General features: G+C 42.7%; 1 protein-coding gene across 1 annotated transcript; it reads left to right on the top strand.

Moving 5' to 3' along the window:
- The first annotated feature begins 11631 nt into the window (after nt 1-11631).
- LOC125444781 (olfactory receptor 6B1-like) lies at nt 11632-12428 on the top strand. The gene is given in 2 exon segments (XM_048517442.1): nt 11632-11946; nt 11949-12428. Coding segments are annotated over 2 exon segments (795 nt in total).
- The last annotated feature ends 1728 nt before the right edge of the window (nt 12429-14156 follow it).

Genomic DNA, 14156 nt, shown 5'->3' with positions numbered 1-14156 from the left:
AACAGAACTTTATGCCAGCTGAAAATGAGCGATCCCCAAATTTCTAATAGGACACCTACTAAGCAGAATTATTTCAGAAAGTGGAACACATTTGTTCTATGAATTTCCATTGAAACCCTGGGTCTAACAAATACACAAAAAGATAAGCCACTAACCGAAAGAACTTTCAGTCAGTTTTTTTTAATGCGGTAGGAGATAAGATAGCCAGGGAAAGAAGGAAAGGAAAGGGTACATAGGAAAAGTGTTAGCCACAAAATTGATTATCTGTGTATAAGGGTCATTTTCACTTGGGTTGAGGACCAAATGAAAAACTTTGCAGACAAAAAGTCTATTTGAGATAAGACTTGAAAGGAGAGAAAGAAAGAAGTGGCACCCCTTGACATGAATTTAGGCTGATCTGCACAAGAGATTATTTGAGAAATTCCTGGAGATTTGGGAATGGCAGGGTGGTCCACAGGGGTAATTCCATATTGTTCACCCCATAAAGTTGTAATGCCCTCTGGCAAAAGTGACCTTGGAAGTCTAGAAATGAACAGTAATTTCAGGAAAACTGAAAAAAATCTTAGGATACAGCAAGTAGGTGGCAGTGAAATGTTACTGTTATATGAGAGCTGCATTTCCTCCTGTATTTATATAGTTGTTTACAAATAAATTCTGGGCCAAGGCCCTTAGCCATAAATTGAGCTGCCTCCCATATTTGCATACCACTGACCATCAGTGTGGTTTAATGATAAACGTGGCAATAGTTAAACAGCTGTACTTTCTCCTTTCAGATTTGGATCCTTATATATCCTATAGGGTTGGCTTCTTTGCTTTGGCATCCTCAAAGATCCAATCTAAAAACTCACGGAAATAAATAGTCAAATCAAAAATTGCACAAGATATGCTTGATTCTAATTTAGATACACTGGAAGGAGAAATTGAGAGGGACTGAGTGTCCATATATTTGAATTTTAGCTGTTAAATCCTTTTGCTTGTGTATTATGCTGATCTATGTGTTTTGATACTGTAATATTGTGATGGCCTATGGCTCTACAATAAAGTTGTTGTTGATGATGATGATAGTTAAACAGCTAGCAACCTTGTTTTAAGAGACTCCAAATGTGCCACTTACAGAAACATGAACAGAACTTTATTAGCAGGTGGATTTAAATTTTCCCAATCCAGGATTTTCTTTAATCTCAGAAGCAGAAACTTCTCACATGGTTAAAACATCATTTTAGGGCTGGGGAGACCTGAGTTCAAAACTTTTCTCAGCCATGGAGTTCACCTGGGGCTGGTTACTATCAGCTTAAGCCATTCATAGGATTGTTGTGAGGACAGAATGGGGAAAATATACATAACTTTCAATTCCTTGGAATAAAGGCAGGATAAAATTATAAGGCACAGATTCCTTGATACTGGTGAGCAGAATTAGTACTTAGAGGGTGAACGGCGCCCTCTTGATGTCTCTTAGCATTGCTATGAGGGACGAGTGAAATTTCTTTTTTCTAAAATCTACCATTTTTAGAAATAGCAATAAATTCATCTAATTATTGTTTTCTCTTTAAAAAAAATTGTCTTCATAGTTTTCTGTTATACCTATAATGCATCCTTTGGTAAATTCAGTCCTTGATGATGATGATGTTGATGATGATGATCATCATCATCTTCATCTTCATCATCATCATCATCATCATCATCATCATGGTCTTCTGATGGCAGGAAGGTATGAAGGCTTCTGATGGCAGGAAGGTATGAAGGCAGGAAGATATGAAGACACTGCCTGTCTCTGAAAATCTATGGAATGAAATTCTGAACATTTTGTTGAATATCTCTTCCCCTCCTCTCTTTGAATTTCTGCTTTGATCAGAACAGAATTGATTTGAAACGAGACTCCAAATTAGGAGCAAAGGCAGGAATGTCAGCCTTTAGATTATTACTAAAGTCATGCACTTGATGCAGCTAAAGGACACAGGAAAACAGCCCTCCAGAAGGAGCACAGTGCTGAAGAAATGTGGTCTTAAACATTCATATATTTTTCCCTGTCTAAAAAGCTGCCACTAATGGTGACACTCAATGAATGACTGGACGCTTACCTGGTGATTTGAATAGCATCACCTGAGACTTGCAGCATTCTTAGTTTTTTTTTAAAAAAAGGTACTTTTCTCTATTGTTTCCTTCCCTATTTCTCCCTGGTTTTGGAAACAAACATGAGAGGTGTGACTTCAGGAAGATTAGAACACCTACCAGTTCAGAGATCTATTGTGGAATAGTTACAGGAGCTGGTTAGGGTCTGGGCTAAAATTCCCACTCAGCCATCAGGTCTTTAGCCTACCACAGAAAGGATTTTGTGTGGTCCAGAAGTCAGGTATGTGACTCTCAATTCCTGGTAGGAATGGTGAGTTAAAATTAGACAGAAAAATGAAGAGTTATTTCCCCCCCACAGAGGCTGGAGATATATTTAGTTTTGCTGTTCTGTAACAAAGGGAAGTGCCTGTGTCTTCAAGCATGGTTACTTGCGGTTAGTGCATTTTATGGACTATTTTAGATTAGTGGGATGATGGGGATTCCCTGTGCAGGCAACTGAACTGGGACATTTTTTTTCTAGTTCTCCTCCTTTGTTCCTGTATTGTCTATGAAAATCTTCGTGGGTCTTATGTAATACAGCAACATCACAGCCACAGTCACAAACCCTGATCCATCATTCTACTTGTCCCCAATGCAAATAAGCAAGGGAGTGCAAAGAAAGTAACTGTGATTCTCTCAACCCATGTTATTCTATTCAAGGAAGACCTTGGAGGGACTGAAAGAAAATTTGCAGTAAGCAGAAGTTCTATGTGAACATTAGAGTTCTCATGTCCCAAACAGACACTGGAATGAAACTTACATGGAACTGTTGTTATAATTAGGGAATAATTCTTTTCTGGCTTTGTATAATGGTGCATCCTCCATAACCTTGTGAACACATTTCTTCAAATTCTGTGCCCCAAAACACATTTTTTTCAAAATTTATATAAAATGGAACCCTAGTAACCAGAAAGTATTCAAAGTAGTTAATGGTATTAATTAGATGTTAATATATTTATCTCAGAAAATGAATTATAACAGCTCAAAGATGACAAAGGAGAATCTGAAAAGAAAATCAGATTCCAACTGAACACTATTACAGAGGCATCCCCAATCAAATCTGGAAAATGCATCCACTTACCAACTTCCCCTTTTTTGATTTTCTTGTGAAGTTCTAGTGTTTTCTCCATCCAATTGAACTCCAGTAAATTTCAGCTCACGATAAGAAAGAGAATTTCAGATGAACTGGCAAAGCCACTATCGTATGTTCTCCTTTTGTACCCTCCGAATGGCAATTCCGATGCTTTTACCTGTTTATTTGAAAGATGACTTCTGATTCAGAGAATAATATTCCTTAAGGATGTGCCATTTTCCCCAAACAACATCAAAGTACATTGTAAGAAACCATTTCTGCATCAGTCTCTAGTGATGTCTGTATTCTGTTCTTAAAAATAACTTGACTTGTCAATCAGTGCAGTCCTAAGGTGAACTACTCCAGTCTAAAAAAAACATATTTATTTCAATGGATTTGGACTGGAGTAATTGCATAAGATTGCACTATAAATCCATCAGCATAAATGTATTAGCTCTGTGTGACTAAGGCCTCTTCTGCACATGCAGAATAATCCACTTTCAATCCACTTGGTAGCTGGATTTTACAGTGCAAAGTAGCAAAATCCACTTGCAAACAATTGTGAAAGTGGATTGAAAATGCGTTATTCTGCATGTGCAGAAGGGGCCTTAGTGACATATTTAAGTAAAGAAATAAAGGTTCTAGAGCAAACTAGGCCATAATTGCAACAGTGGGGAGGGCACATGGTGAGCTCCAGAGAAGTGAGAATGCGTGCCCTGTGGCCAGCTGGGCGGCTGATCCTTACCTGGCCTGTTCATGCGTGACGCACGAACGCAAGGGGAGGAGCACGATCCCTAAATATTAGGCACCATGTGGTTTCTCCAGCCTTCTTCAACACCTGGAGAAAACTGACCCACCCTCTCTCCCTATTTGGATAGGGTTTCTTGCTCCTTAATTCGTCACAGCCTTAGGCGGTTTGGGCAGAGGAGCACATCTTTGTGGGGAGGACAAGTCTGTGCACTGGGCCTCCCCGTGGTTGGGGGCCTCCATAAGAGGCTTGGGGTGGGCTCAACGGCACATGCCATGGAGGCCTCTGCTATCAAGTCTGACACCCCAGCAGGAAGGGGGCCACACTGGGCAGGCACCCAGGTGCCTTGGTACCTTCTGTGTCCCCCCCAATATGGATAGGGGTTGGTGCCGGGGTCAGCCATGGGTGATGACCAGCTGCTAAGTGATGCGCTCCTCTTGCTTGCCCAGCTTCTGCCTCAATAATAAAGGGCTGCAGCCCAATTTAATTCCAAGAAGTGTCCTGTAGTTATTCACCAGATGAAACTTCTTCACATCTGGGCACAATTAGAATAACAGAACCAATTGGGATTCCCCCATCCTACTTCATATATATATATATACTAGCGTGGCCCGGCCACGCGTTGCTGTGGCTTATTGTGGTGAAATGGGAAAGGAACAGTAGCAGCAAATCAATTGCAGAGGCCAGCAGTACATGCTCATGCAAACATGCAGCCTGATACTGTGCAATGTCAGTGTTGTGTGTGCCCGCATTCCTGGGGGGGGTGGGAATGGAAAGGCACCCCTCCCACACATCTAGGCTGGCTGGTCATGATCCTTTACCTGGGAGTAAGTGTGGTTGGTGGCAATGGGTGTCGCTTCTGAGGAAACCCTCTGACGGGTGCGACGCAGCCATTCAAAGTATGTCATGGTTGCTGTACTGAGCTTACTCCTGAGTAATGCGTGCCTGGTTTTCTTAACTGTAACTGCAGTATTCAGGGAATCTAGGGTGCCTGGCCCCTCCCTCCCGTCCCTTGCAAGTCTCCCCTCACTCTCTTCCCTCCCTCCCTTCTCTTCCTTTGCATGCCCCCCCTCCCCCTCCCTCCCTTCCCTTTCCCTCCGCTAGGGTGGGTGGGTCATATCAAGATGCTGGGCCCCCTGCCTCCCCTCCCTTGCATGCAACCCCTCACTGTCTCCCCTCCCTCACTTCTCTTCCCTTGCATGCCACCCCTCCCCCTCCCTCCCTTCCCTTTCCCTCCGCTAGGGTGGGTGGGTCATATCAAGATGTAGGGCCCCCTGCCTCCCCTCCCTTGCATGCCACAGCTCACTGTCTCCCCTCTCTCACTTCTCTTACCTTGCATGCCTCCCCCACCATCCCTTTCCTCTCCCTCCCTCTCTTCCCTTGCATGCCACCCAGTGGTGGGATCCAAAAAATTTAGTAACAGGTTCCCATGGTGGCGGGATTCAAACTGGGGCGTAGCGCCAATGGGGCTGGGCGGGGCACGACGGGGGCGTGGCTGGCCATTCCAGGGGCGGGGCATTACTGGGCGGGGCTGTGGCAAGGACGCAGCCGCTGTGCCTGTCCTTGGGTGGGAAACGAATGCACGCAGGCGCAGGCTGCCACTCACGCTGGTGCACCTCCTGCTAGACTGCTTAAAGTTCTGCGCGCTACTTCTGAAAAAAGGGGCGTAACTAAGGCAAAAATCACGTGACAAAATCACCAATTAGTAACCCCCTCTCGGCACACACAAATAATTAGTAACCTACTCTCGGGAACCTGTGAGAAACTGCTGGATCCCATCTCTGATGCCACCCCTCCCTCTCAGTGGCAGTGGAGGTTAAGAGCTCGTGTATCTAATCTGAAGGAACCGGGTTTGATTCTCCGTTCTGCCGCCTGAGCTGTGGAGGCTTATCTGGGGAATTCAGAGTAGCCTGTACACTCCCACACACGCCAGCTGGGTGACCTTGGGCTAGTCACAGCTTCTCGGAGCTCTCTCAGTCCCACCTACCTCACAGGGTGTTTGTTGTGAGGGGGGAAGGGCAAGGAGATTGTCAGCCCCTTTGAGTCTCCTACAGGAGAGAAAGGGGGGATATAAATCCAAACTCCTCCTCTTCCTCTTCTCCTCCTCCTCCTCCTCCTCCTCCTCCCCTCTCCCTCGTGTGTATGTGTGTGTATGTGTTTCACTTCCACTCGAGTTACTGCCTATGTGCTGTTTCCACTGCTCATCTTTGGCCATCTGAGTGACCATTCTAAGGGCACGAACATTCTAAGGGTGACAGTTACACACAGGCCCCTCCCTGTCCTTCACCAGGAAGCGCCAGGAAAAAGGCATTTTTACCTGGGCCAGGTATGAAATTTCAGGTATGTGAACATCTGAAAACACTCTCGCCTGACTGACTATAGTGGCTGGGAATTTTCAGAGGAATTGGCCCAGCAGTTACTGAGGTACCCTGTCATCAACACATACACGGTTAGCTTTTTATATATATAGATGATTCCCCCATCCTACTTCATTTATATGGGATTCCCCCATCCTACTTCATATATATTTATTTGTTTACTTACTTACTTACTTTTTATTTATTTATTTATTTATTTATTATTTATATTTATTATATATATATATATATATAATTTATTTATTTATTTATTTATTTATATTTATTTATATATTTATATTTATATTTATATTCATTCATTTATTTATTTATTTATTTATTTCATTGGGATTAAAAAATTGTAACCAAAGTAGTAGACCATCAGTAGTATATTTGAATTGGAATATCTAACCTGACTTGAAGAAACCTGGCTTTAAACCCCTACTGTGCAATGGAACTTATTGTATGATTTAGGGCCAATCATTTTCAGCCTACTTAAAGTTGAAGAATAAAGAGAGGTATTTATGGAACTTTGAATTCCTTGTAGAAAGTGGGGAATAAATATTATAACAGTTGTCTTCAAAAGTTGGCAAGATGGCCAACCCGTTAAACTAATTTCCCATATTTAAGTTTTATGTGTCTCTCTTTCTTTCCCCAGAAAGGCAAGACTCTCCTTTCTCCAGGAAGATTAAGTTCTCTTAGTATGGCCAGAGAGTCCAACATTCCCTATAAAATAGCCCCTCTCCCAGTACCCAGTTTTAGTACTTCTGAGCCTACCTTTGGGTTCAGTTGCTGCTGCATGCCATCTGCTTTCTACCCTGCTTCTTGGAAGCCCTGTACAGGTCACTGAACTCTACTTCTTGGACCTAGATCCACTCCAGGATCTGGTACAGTATTACCCCTACGAATTCTCCCAATTCCTTCACTATTCCCAACAGTGCTTATACCAGACGGGCGGAGTCCTAGCGACCTAGGGGCCTTCAAAACAACGTCCCTGGGAAGGGGTTCACCGACGCTGCTGCCACAACCCCAGTGGCTTGAGAGGACATCTGTTTCCAAACCTCGCTCCCTGTGCAAGGTATTAGCAGTGGCTGGAAGGTGCCATTTCCCCCCCTTTCCCGAACGCCTACCTTGTCTCCTGGCTTTCCGGCTGCGATGCATGAGACCAGGGGACATGCCCACCTGACCCTGAGACTCCAGAGCCCTCGCTCCCCGCTGCAGGGGCGTGGCCCCTGGCTTCTGCGATGAGCTGGAAGCCAGGAGACAAGGTAGGCGTTCGGCGACAGCGCAGCCTGTCACCCGAGGGCCTGTGCTGCCGCATATAGCCCTTCCTGGGACCATCCATGCCGAGCTGACCCCAAGGTGTGTCAGCATTGTTTATTGACCTTGCACCCTTACATGGTTTGCGCCGTGTGGAAGGAATTTAAGACTTTGTGTGTGTGTTCAGCTGCTTTAATTATTGTGTGCTTGTATTTTTATTATTTTCCTTTAATAAAAAGTGTTAAACTCAGTCATAAACTGAACATAAAAATATTTGAATATTTAAGACTCCTGTTTTGGATATTTTATGGATTTTACTTGATACTGTGATTGTCTTGTCTTGTTTGTTGTTTTTATTGCTTTGTTTTGGCTTTGAGCTAATGCAATAAATGAAGAAAGGATTAAGAAGGATAAGGCTGTTGTTTGTTTTGACTTAAAAAGTATATGTAACACAGCTACTCCCTCTAATTAGATAGTTAGTGAGAAAAAAGGGCGGGGATTTAGTTATCGACAGAAGTTTGATGAAGTGTTCAGTAAAAGTGTTTAATAAAGAAAACTCTGAAGGTCATGCCTCTGATGGGATTTCAGAGGTTGTCTAGTTATATGTACTGAGCTACAACCGAGACAGGCCATTTTCAAATTGGAACTATCAGAGTTAATTTTGTGATTTTTTTAAAAGAAAATAAAAGATGAAAGAGATAACAGTTCACAAGATCTAATATTGTGGAAAGATGACAGAGGTTAACACGTCCAAGGTTGTTGACATTACCGGTATATGTATGCTGTGTTCATGAAGTTTCCATTTTTGTTCAGTATTGTATCATAGTTTTCACTTTCCACAGTCAAGTAAACATGATTGTGGAGGCTTCATCTGAAAATACCAAGTAAACTTTGGTGGTTTAGATCTCAGATCTCCTGCATGTTGTGAGTATCATCTTTTTTCATTAATAATCTTTTTATTAGTTCTATTAGTTGCTGTGTCATTTTTTTCTTTATTTGTACTTTTTACAAAATCTGTTTAACTTGGTTATGTAGGGGACACCCACCTAGCCAGACAGATCAGCCAAATCAACCCTGGTGATCAGTGGGGTGAAAGAGGTCACAGCCAGATCGCCCTCACATCCTTCCTGGTTATGTAGCAAAATTGATGAGGCTGACACAAATCATAAACATGAGGGAAAGTCAAATAATTTCTATACAATGCTGAGTGCTTTTGGATGCAAGGACATAATTCAAGCAACCAAGATTGATTAACATTTATTTGTAACATTCTGTAATATTTAATAATTTTGGGTTGTATAACATCTTTGTCACATTAGTAGACTTCATTTTCTTTTCATTTAAAACTTATTGGGTTAGAACTAGCTATTTTTCTACTGGTAAAAAAAATAAAAGAAAGAGGATTCTTGTTAACTACCCTGAAAAAATATGCTAAGTCATGGTGTCAACATGGACAAAACCCATGTGAGATGGGGGGCTGTAGAAAGGAAGGGAATTGGACACCATTGAGTGAAAAAAATTGCTGGTTGCAGCCCTTTCTTGAAAAAAAAATAAAATGATGAAGCTAAAGGATATACCTTATTTTAAGCACATAGATGTGCAGGGCATGGTCCAGACAATGATAAGAACACTTGATACTTACTAGGTTGAGTCAAAAGGTTCCATTTCCCTAATATTGGAGCCTTCACCAATGTAAGGAGCCAGCAATTGTGGGAGGTTTTCTGCATCAGAAGAATGTTCTGCCCTTTGAAGAATGGAAAGTCTGGATTCAGCACACTGATTCCAATTTAATATTTCATCATCATTTAAATATTTTCTGCAGAAATTCAATGAACTTATAAAACTACTCTGGTGGTTGTATCCAACCAGTTTTACCTACTGCTGAAAAAGGGAGAGAGTTCCTTTTACTTTTGGATCATGGTGTATCTAGGGAAAACGTAGCCCGGTGCAAAATCTGAGTGGCCGGCCTCCCTCCCCCACCATGCCAAACAACTTTTTTTGCACCAGGTCATCTCAAAATCACCATCACATTATAGAACCAGGGAGCCAGAAGGAGGTGTGTGGGGACAATTTTCTGCCCCACCACATGACTAAATGGTCACAGCCTGGGAACATTTGACCCCATAGGCCCCTCTGGGTGGTTCAGCCCTGCATGTATGGTGGGAGACTGAACTGATTAGTCAAGACTGACCAAAGAAGACTAGCCAAACCTTATTTTCAGTTATTTCATGGTTAGAATTATGGATAGATAAGAAACTTAACAACATGGGCCTAACAGCTGACCAGTTCCAAACTATGTCTGCCATCAGAATTCATAATGAAATTAAATCTGTTTTAGTTGAACGAGAGAAACTGGAAATGTTGCAGGAGGGGGGGGGAAGGTGCTCTCCACAGGCCTTGGGAATTGTCCGATCAGATCAATGTGCCAACTATCTGTACATTCTGTGTAATCCCAAACAACGCAGAGCGTACACTTTAGCTCGTTTTAACACTCTGCCTAATGCGATGACTCTTGGCAGGTATAATAACACTCCATATGAGAACAGGTTATGTCCATGCAATATGGCCGTTGTTGAGACTGTTCAACATGTACTATTGGAATGTCCAATATACGAGTCGCTACGTTCTATGTATATGTGTCCATTGTTAGAGAGCTCAAATGCGGTCAGGCTACCATCTTTTATTAATTTTCTACTCAACGGTTCCTGTGATTTCATATGTGAGAATGCTGGAAGTTTTCTGAGGCACTATTTGGCCAGGCGCAATCATTGCCTACATAATAGTGACAGCTAAATTATTTTATGTGTGCAGTTTACAAGGCGTGGTTGTGAATGTCCAACGTGGTTTTAATGTATTTTAATGTTTTAATGTCTCAGTTAGTAGATAAATGCCCCTTTTTTCTAACTCTGTAATTTATAATGCCAATAAAGGCTTTGGAATTGGATAGCCAGTGGGATCCTACCAGCTGTTGTAGATGTAAAAGAGGACAAGCTCTGTTTGACCCACTAAAAGGCTAAACTGAGGACCATAGGACCTATCTTTGTGGGAGGGGAAGCCATGCAGGACAGGTGATGCAGTGGGGAGGGAATCTAGGAAGATTGAGCAGAAAATGTGGCAGGGTCTAAAAAAATGAAGATCATGTTTGATATATCATTTCTTCTTTATTTTGTTGTAAAGATACATGAACCAACCTTGGATTCCAACGAGATCCAAGTGTTGCATAAAGGAGAGGGCCTTCCCAAAAATAAGGAGCCATGGTAGATGTTTTGCTGAAGTGTGAGAGGAAATCATAAGGCATCCCTTGAAAGTAAGACATAGCAAAGTTTTTGTTTGGAAGTATGACCGACGAACAGAACACAAAAAAATAAGACTTCCCCTGAAAATAAGACATAGCGCATCTTTGGGAGCAAAATTTAATATAAGACACTGCCATATATTCGGGGAAACACGGTAACTGTAACTCACTCTACACTGGTTTACACTTGAGAATGCTCCAGAAATTAAAACTGATCCAGAATGTAGCAGTGAAAATCCTTATCAGTGTCCCAGTAAGAGAACACATTACACCTGTGCTTTGCACAGCTTCATCAGTTGAGTTCTGGATCAGGTTCAAGGTTTTGATATTAATCTTTGAGGCTTTGCGCAGCCTGGGACCTGTGTATCTTCAAACTGCATCTTCCCATATTGTGCTTCTAGAGGGAATCTTCTGGAAAGGAGGCTTCTAGAGGGAATCTTCTGGAAGTTCTTGGCCCTAATAACATTTGATTGGCCTTAACCAGAGCCAGGACTTTTTCATCCAGGCTTCTGTCTGATGGAACACTCTTCCAGCTGACATCAGGGCCCTGCAGGATCTGGTTCAATTCCATGGCCAGCAAAACAGAGATGTTCTACCAGGTCTTTGGTTGAGGTAATTTTGAGTCCATTCCATCAGACGTGGGCTGAAGGGATCTGAGTTCCTCACTCAGCTATGATACTTGCTAGATAGCCTTGGGTTAGTCACCATCTCTAGGTGTAATAACCTGCATACCCCCATCCTTTCAAATAATTTAATTTTTTCTTGTTTCTTCAGGTTTTTGTGTCAGATAATGGAACTAGGAAACCAGACCAGAATCCAGAAGTTCATCCTTCTGGGATTCCCCACCATCATGGAATTTCAAGTACTGCTATTTGTCCTATTCCTCGTGATCTACACCCTGACACTCTTGGAGAACATTGTAATCATCACCCTGATCAGGGCAAACAGCAATCTCCAAAAGCCTATGTACTATTTCCTTAGTCACTTATCTTTCCTTGAAACCTGGTACATCTCTGTAACTGTCCCGAAGCTTCTAGTTAACTTCCTGTCAGAGGATAAAAGCATCTCCTTTGAAGGCTGCTTGGCCCAGCTGTACTTCTTCATACCTTGGCAGTCTGCTGCACTGAGTGCGTCCTCTTGGCTGTCATGGCCTATGACCGCTATGTTGCTATTTGCAAGCCACTGCACTACCCTGTCATTATGACAGCTCGGCTCTGCTTGCAGCTGGCTGTGGGATCCTGGTTTGCTGGCTTCCTTATCTCTATGCTCAAAGTGTTTTTCATTTCCCGTTTGACCTTTTGTGGACCCAACGTCATCAACCACTTCTTCTGTGACATTTCGCCTTTACTCAACCTCTCCTGCACAGACCGGACAATGGCTGAGATGGTGGATTTTGTATTTGCTCTCATCATCCTTTTGATCCCACTGTCGGTCACGATTGCCACCTATGCATGTATAATAAGTACCATTTTGTGCATTCCCACTGCCAAGGGAAAGAGAAAAGCTTTCTCCACCTGTGCCTCACATCTGTCTGTGGTTGTCATTTTCTACTCAGCTACCCTCTTTATGTATGCATGTCCTAATTAAGGAGAATCCACTGCAAACTGAACAAATTTCTAGGCTTCCAAGTTGGGGTACACTTATTGTCACCCTATGCTTGTGTCCTTCATTTACTGCCTACAGAATCAGGAAGTAAAGACAGCCCTGAACAAGATTTTTTCCCGCTTGAGTGCTAACTCCATGTCTAGTAATCTCTAAGCAAATATGAGCCAGGATCATGAGGAGTTCTTAAGGAGGAGCTCTTAAGGAGCTTAAGGAGGAGCAGCAGTGGCGTAGGAGGTTAAGAGCTTGTGTATCTAATCTGGAGGAACTGGGTTTGATTCCCAGCTCTGCCGGCTGAGCTGTGGAGGCTTATCTGGGGAATTCAGATTAGCCTGTACACTCCCACACACGCCAGCTGGGTGACCTTGGGCTAGTCACGGCTTCTCGGAGCTCTCTCAGCTCCCACCCCACTTACAGGGTGTTTGAGCCAGAGGGGAAGGGCAAGGAGATTGTAAACCCCTTTGAGTCTCCTGCAGGAGAGAAAGGGGGGATATAAATCCAAACTCTTCTTCTTCTTCTTCTTAATGAATTATGCTGAGTTGGGGGCAATCACTCACAGATTTCACACTGTGCCCCCACAAACAGACACTACTAACCCAATTCTCTCCTATTAGACTCATCTTTCAGAAGCCTGCCCAGGTCAATTTATTTTTCATTTATCCTGTTTAACTGACCTTCAACATGCCCATGACTCTTACAGCATGCTTAGCATCTGGACATCCTACCCTATTGTGGTTCATTTGCAAAATCATCCAGGTAGGTAGAAAAATGCAATTTTGTAAATGAATCAAAATACAGCAGGACAGGCTTTCCTAAAGCTTTCAGTGGAGCAGCAGTGGTGTAGTGGTTAAGAGCAGGTGAATCCCAATCTGGAGGAACCGGGTTTGATTCCCCGCTCTGCTGCTTGAGCTGTGGAGGCTTATCTGGGGAATTCAGATTAACCTGTACACTCCAGCACATGCCAGCTGGGTGACCTTGGGCTAGTCAAAGCTTTTCGGAGCTCTCTCAGCCCCACCCACCTAACAGGGTGTTTGTTGTGCGCAGGGAAGGGAAAGGAAATTGTAAGCCTCTTTGAGTATCCGACTGGACAGAAAGGGGGGATATAACTCCTCCTCCTCCTCTTAATCTTTTTCTTCTTTTCATGGTTGTCTTGAGCCTCCCAGTTTACTACTAGTTGCAGTGATGATAATTGTGGCCATTAAACAGGTAATGTATTGGATCCAACCAGCTGTTGCTGCTGATTAAAAAAAGGAACTGTCCCCATGTCCCCCAGAGCTGCTACACTTCTTAACTTTAAAGCGTTACACTTCTAACTGCAAAACACAACTTTAAGAAATGGCCCTTTAAGAGAAACTGGAACTAAGTGGTGTGACTGTTACCAACTCAAACAACTGCTTGGAGATATTTATGCTAACTGTAAATAATCAAGATGCAGCAATTTACCCCAAGAGTACTTTCGTACCCGAGAAATGCTGGACAGCTGATCGAAGAAAATAGGCTAAAAGAAATCAACATGCATTGCCAGATTTTCTTAATTGCTCATGGGGTTCAGTCGATTTGAACATCTGGATTAATGTTTTTTTGAAGTTAGTGAATGGTGGTTCATTGTAATCAAGTTAGCAGAATGTATTTTTTGTGTGTGCGAAGGACTTCCACAAAATAATGCATTCATATCTGAAAACCACTTTCACAACTGTTTGCAAGGATTTTGCC

This window comes from Sphaerodactylus townsendi, linkage group LG15, assembly GCF_021028975.2.
Source record: "Sphaerodactylus townsendi isolate TG3544 linkage group LG15, MPM_Stown_v2.3, whole genome shotgun sequence".
Taxonomy (NCBI): Eukaryota; Metazoa; Chordata; class Lepidosauria; order Squamata; family Sphaerodactylidae; genus Sphaerodactylus; species Sphaerodactylus townsendi.
The sequence above is the reverse complement of the archived record's forward strand: the minus strand, read 5'-3'. Positions and strand labels throughout refer to the sequence as shown.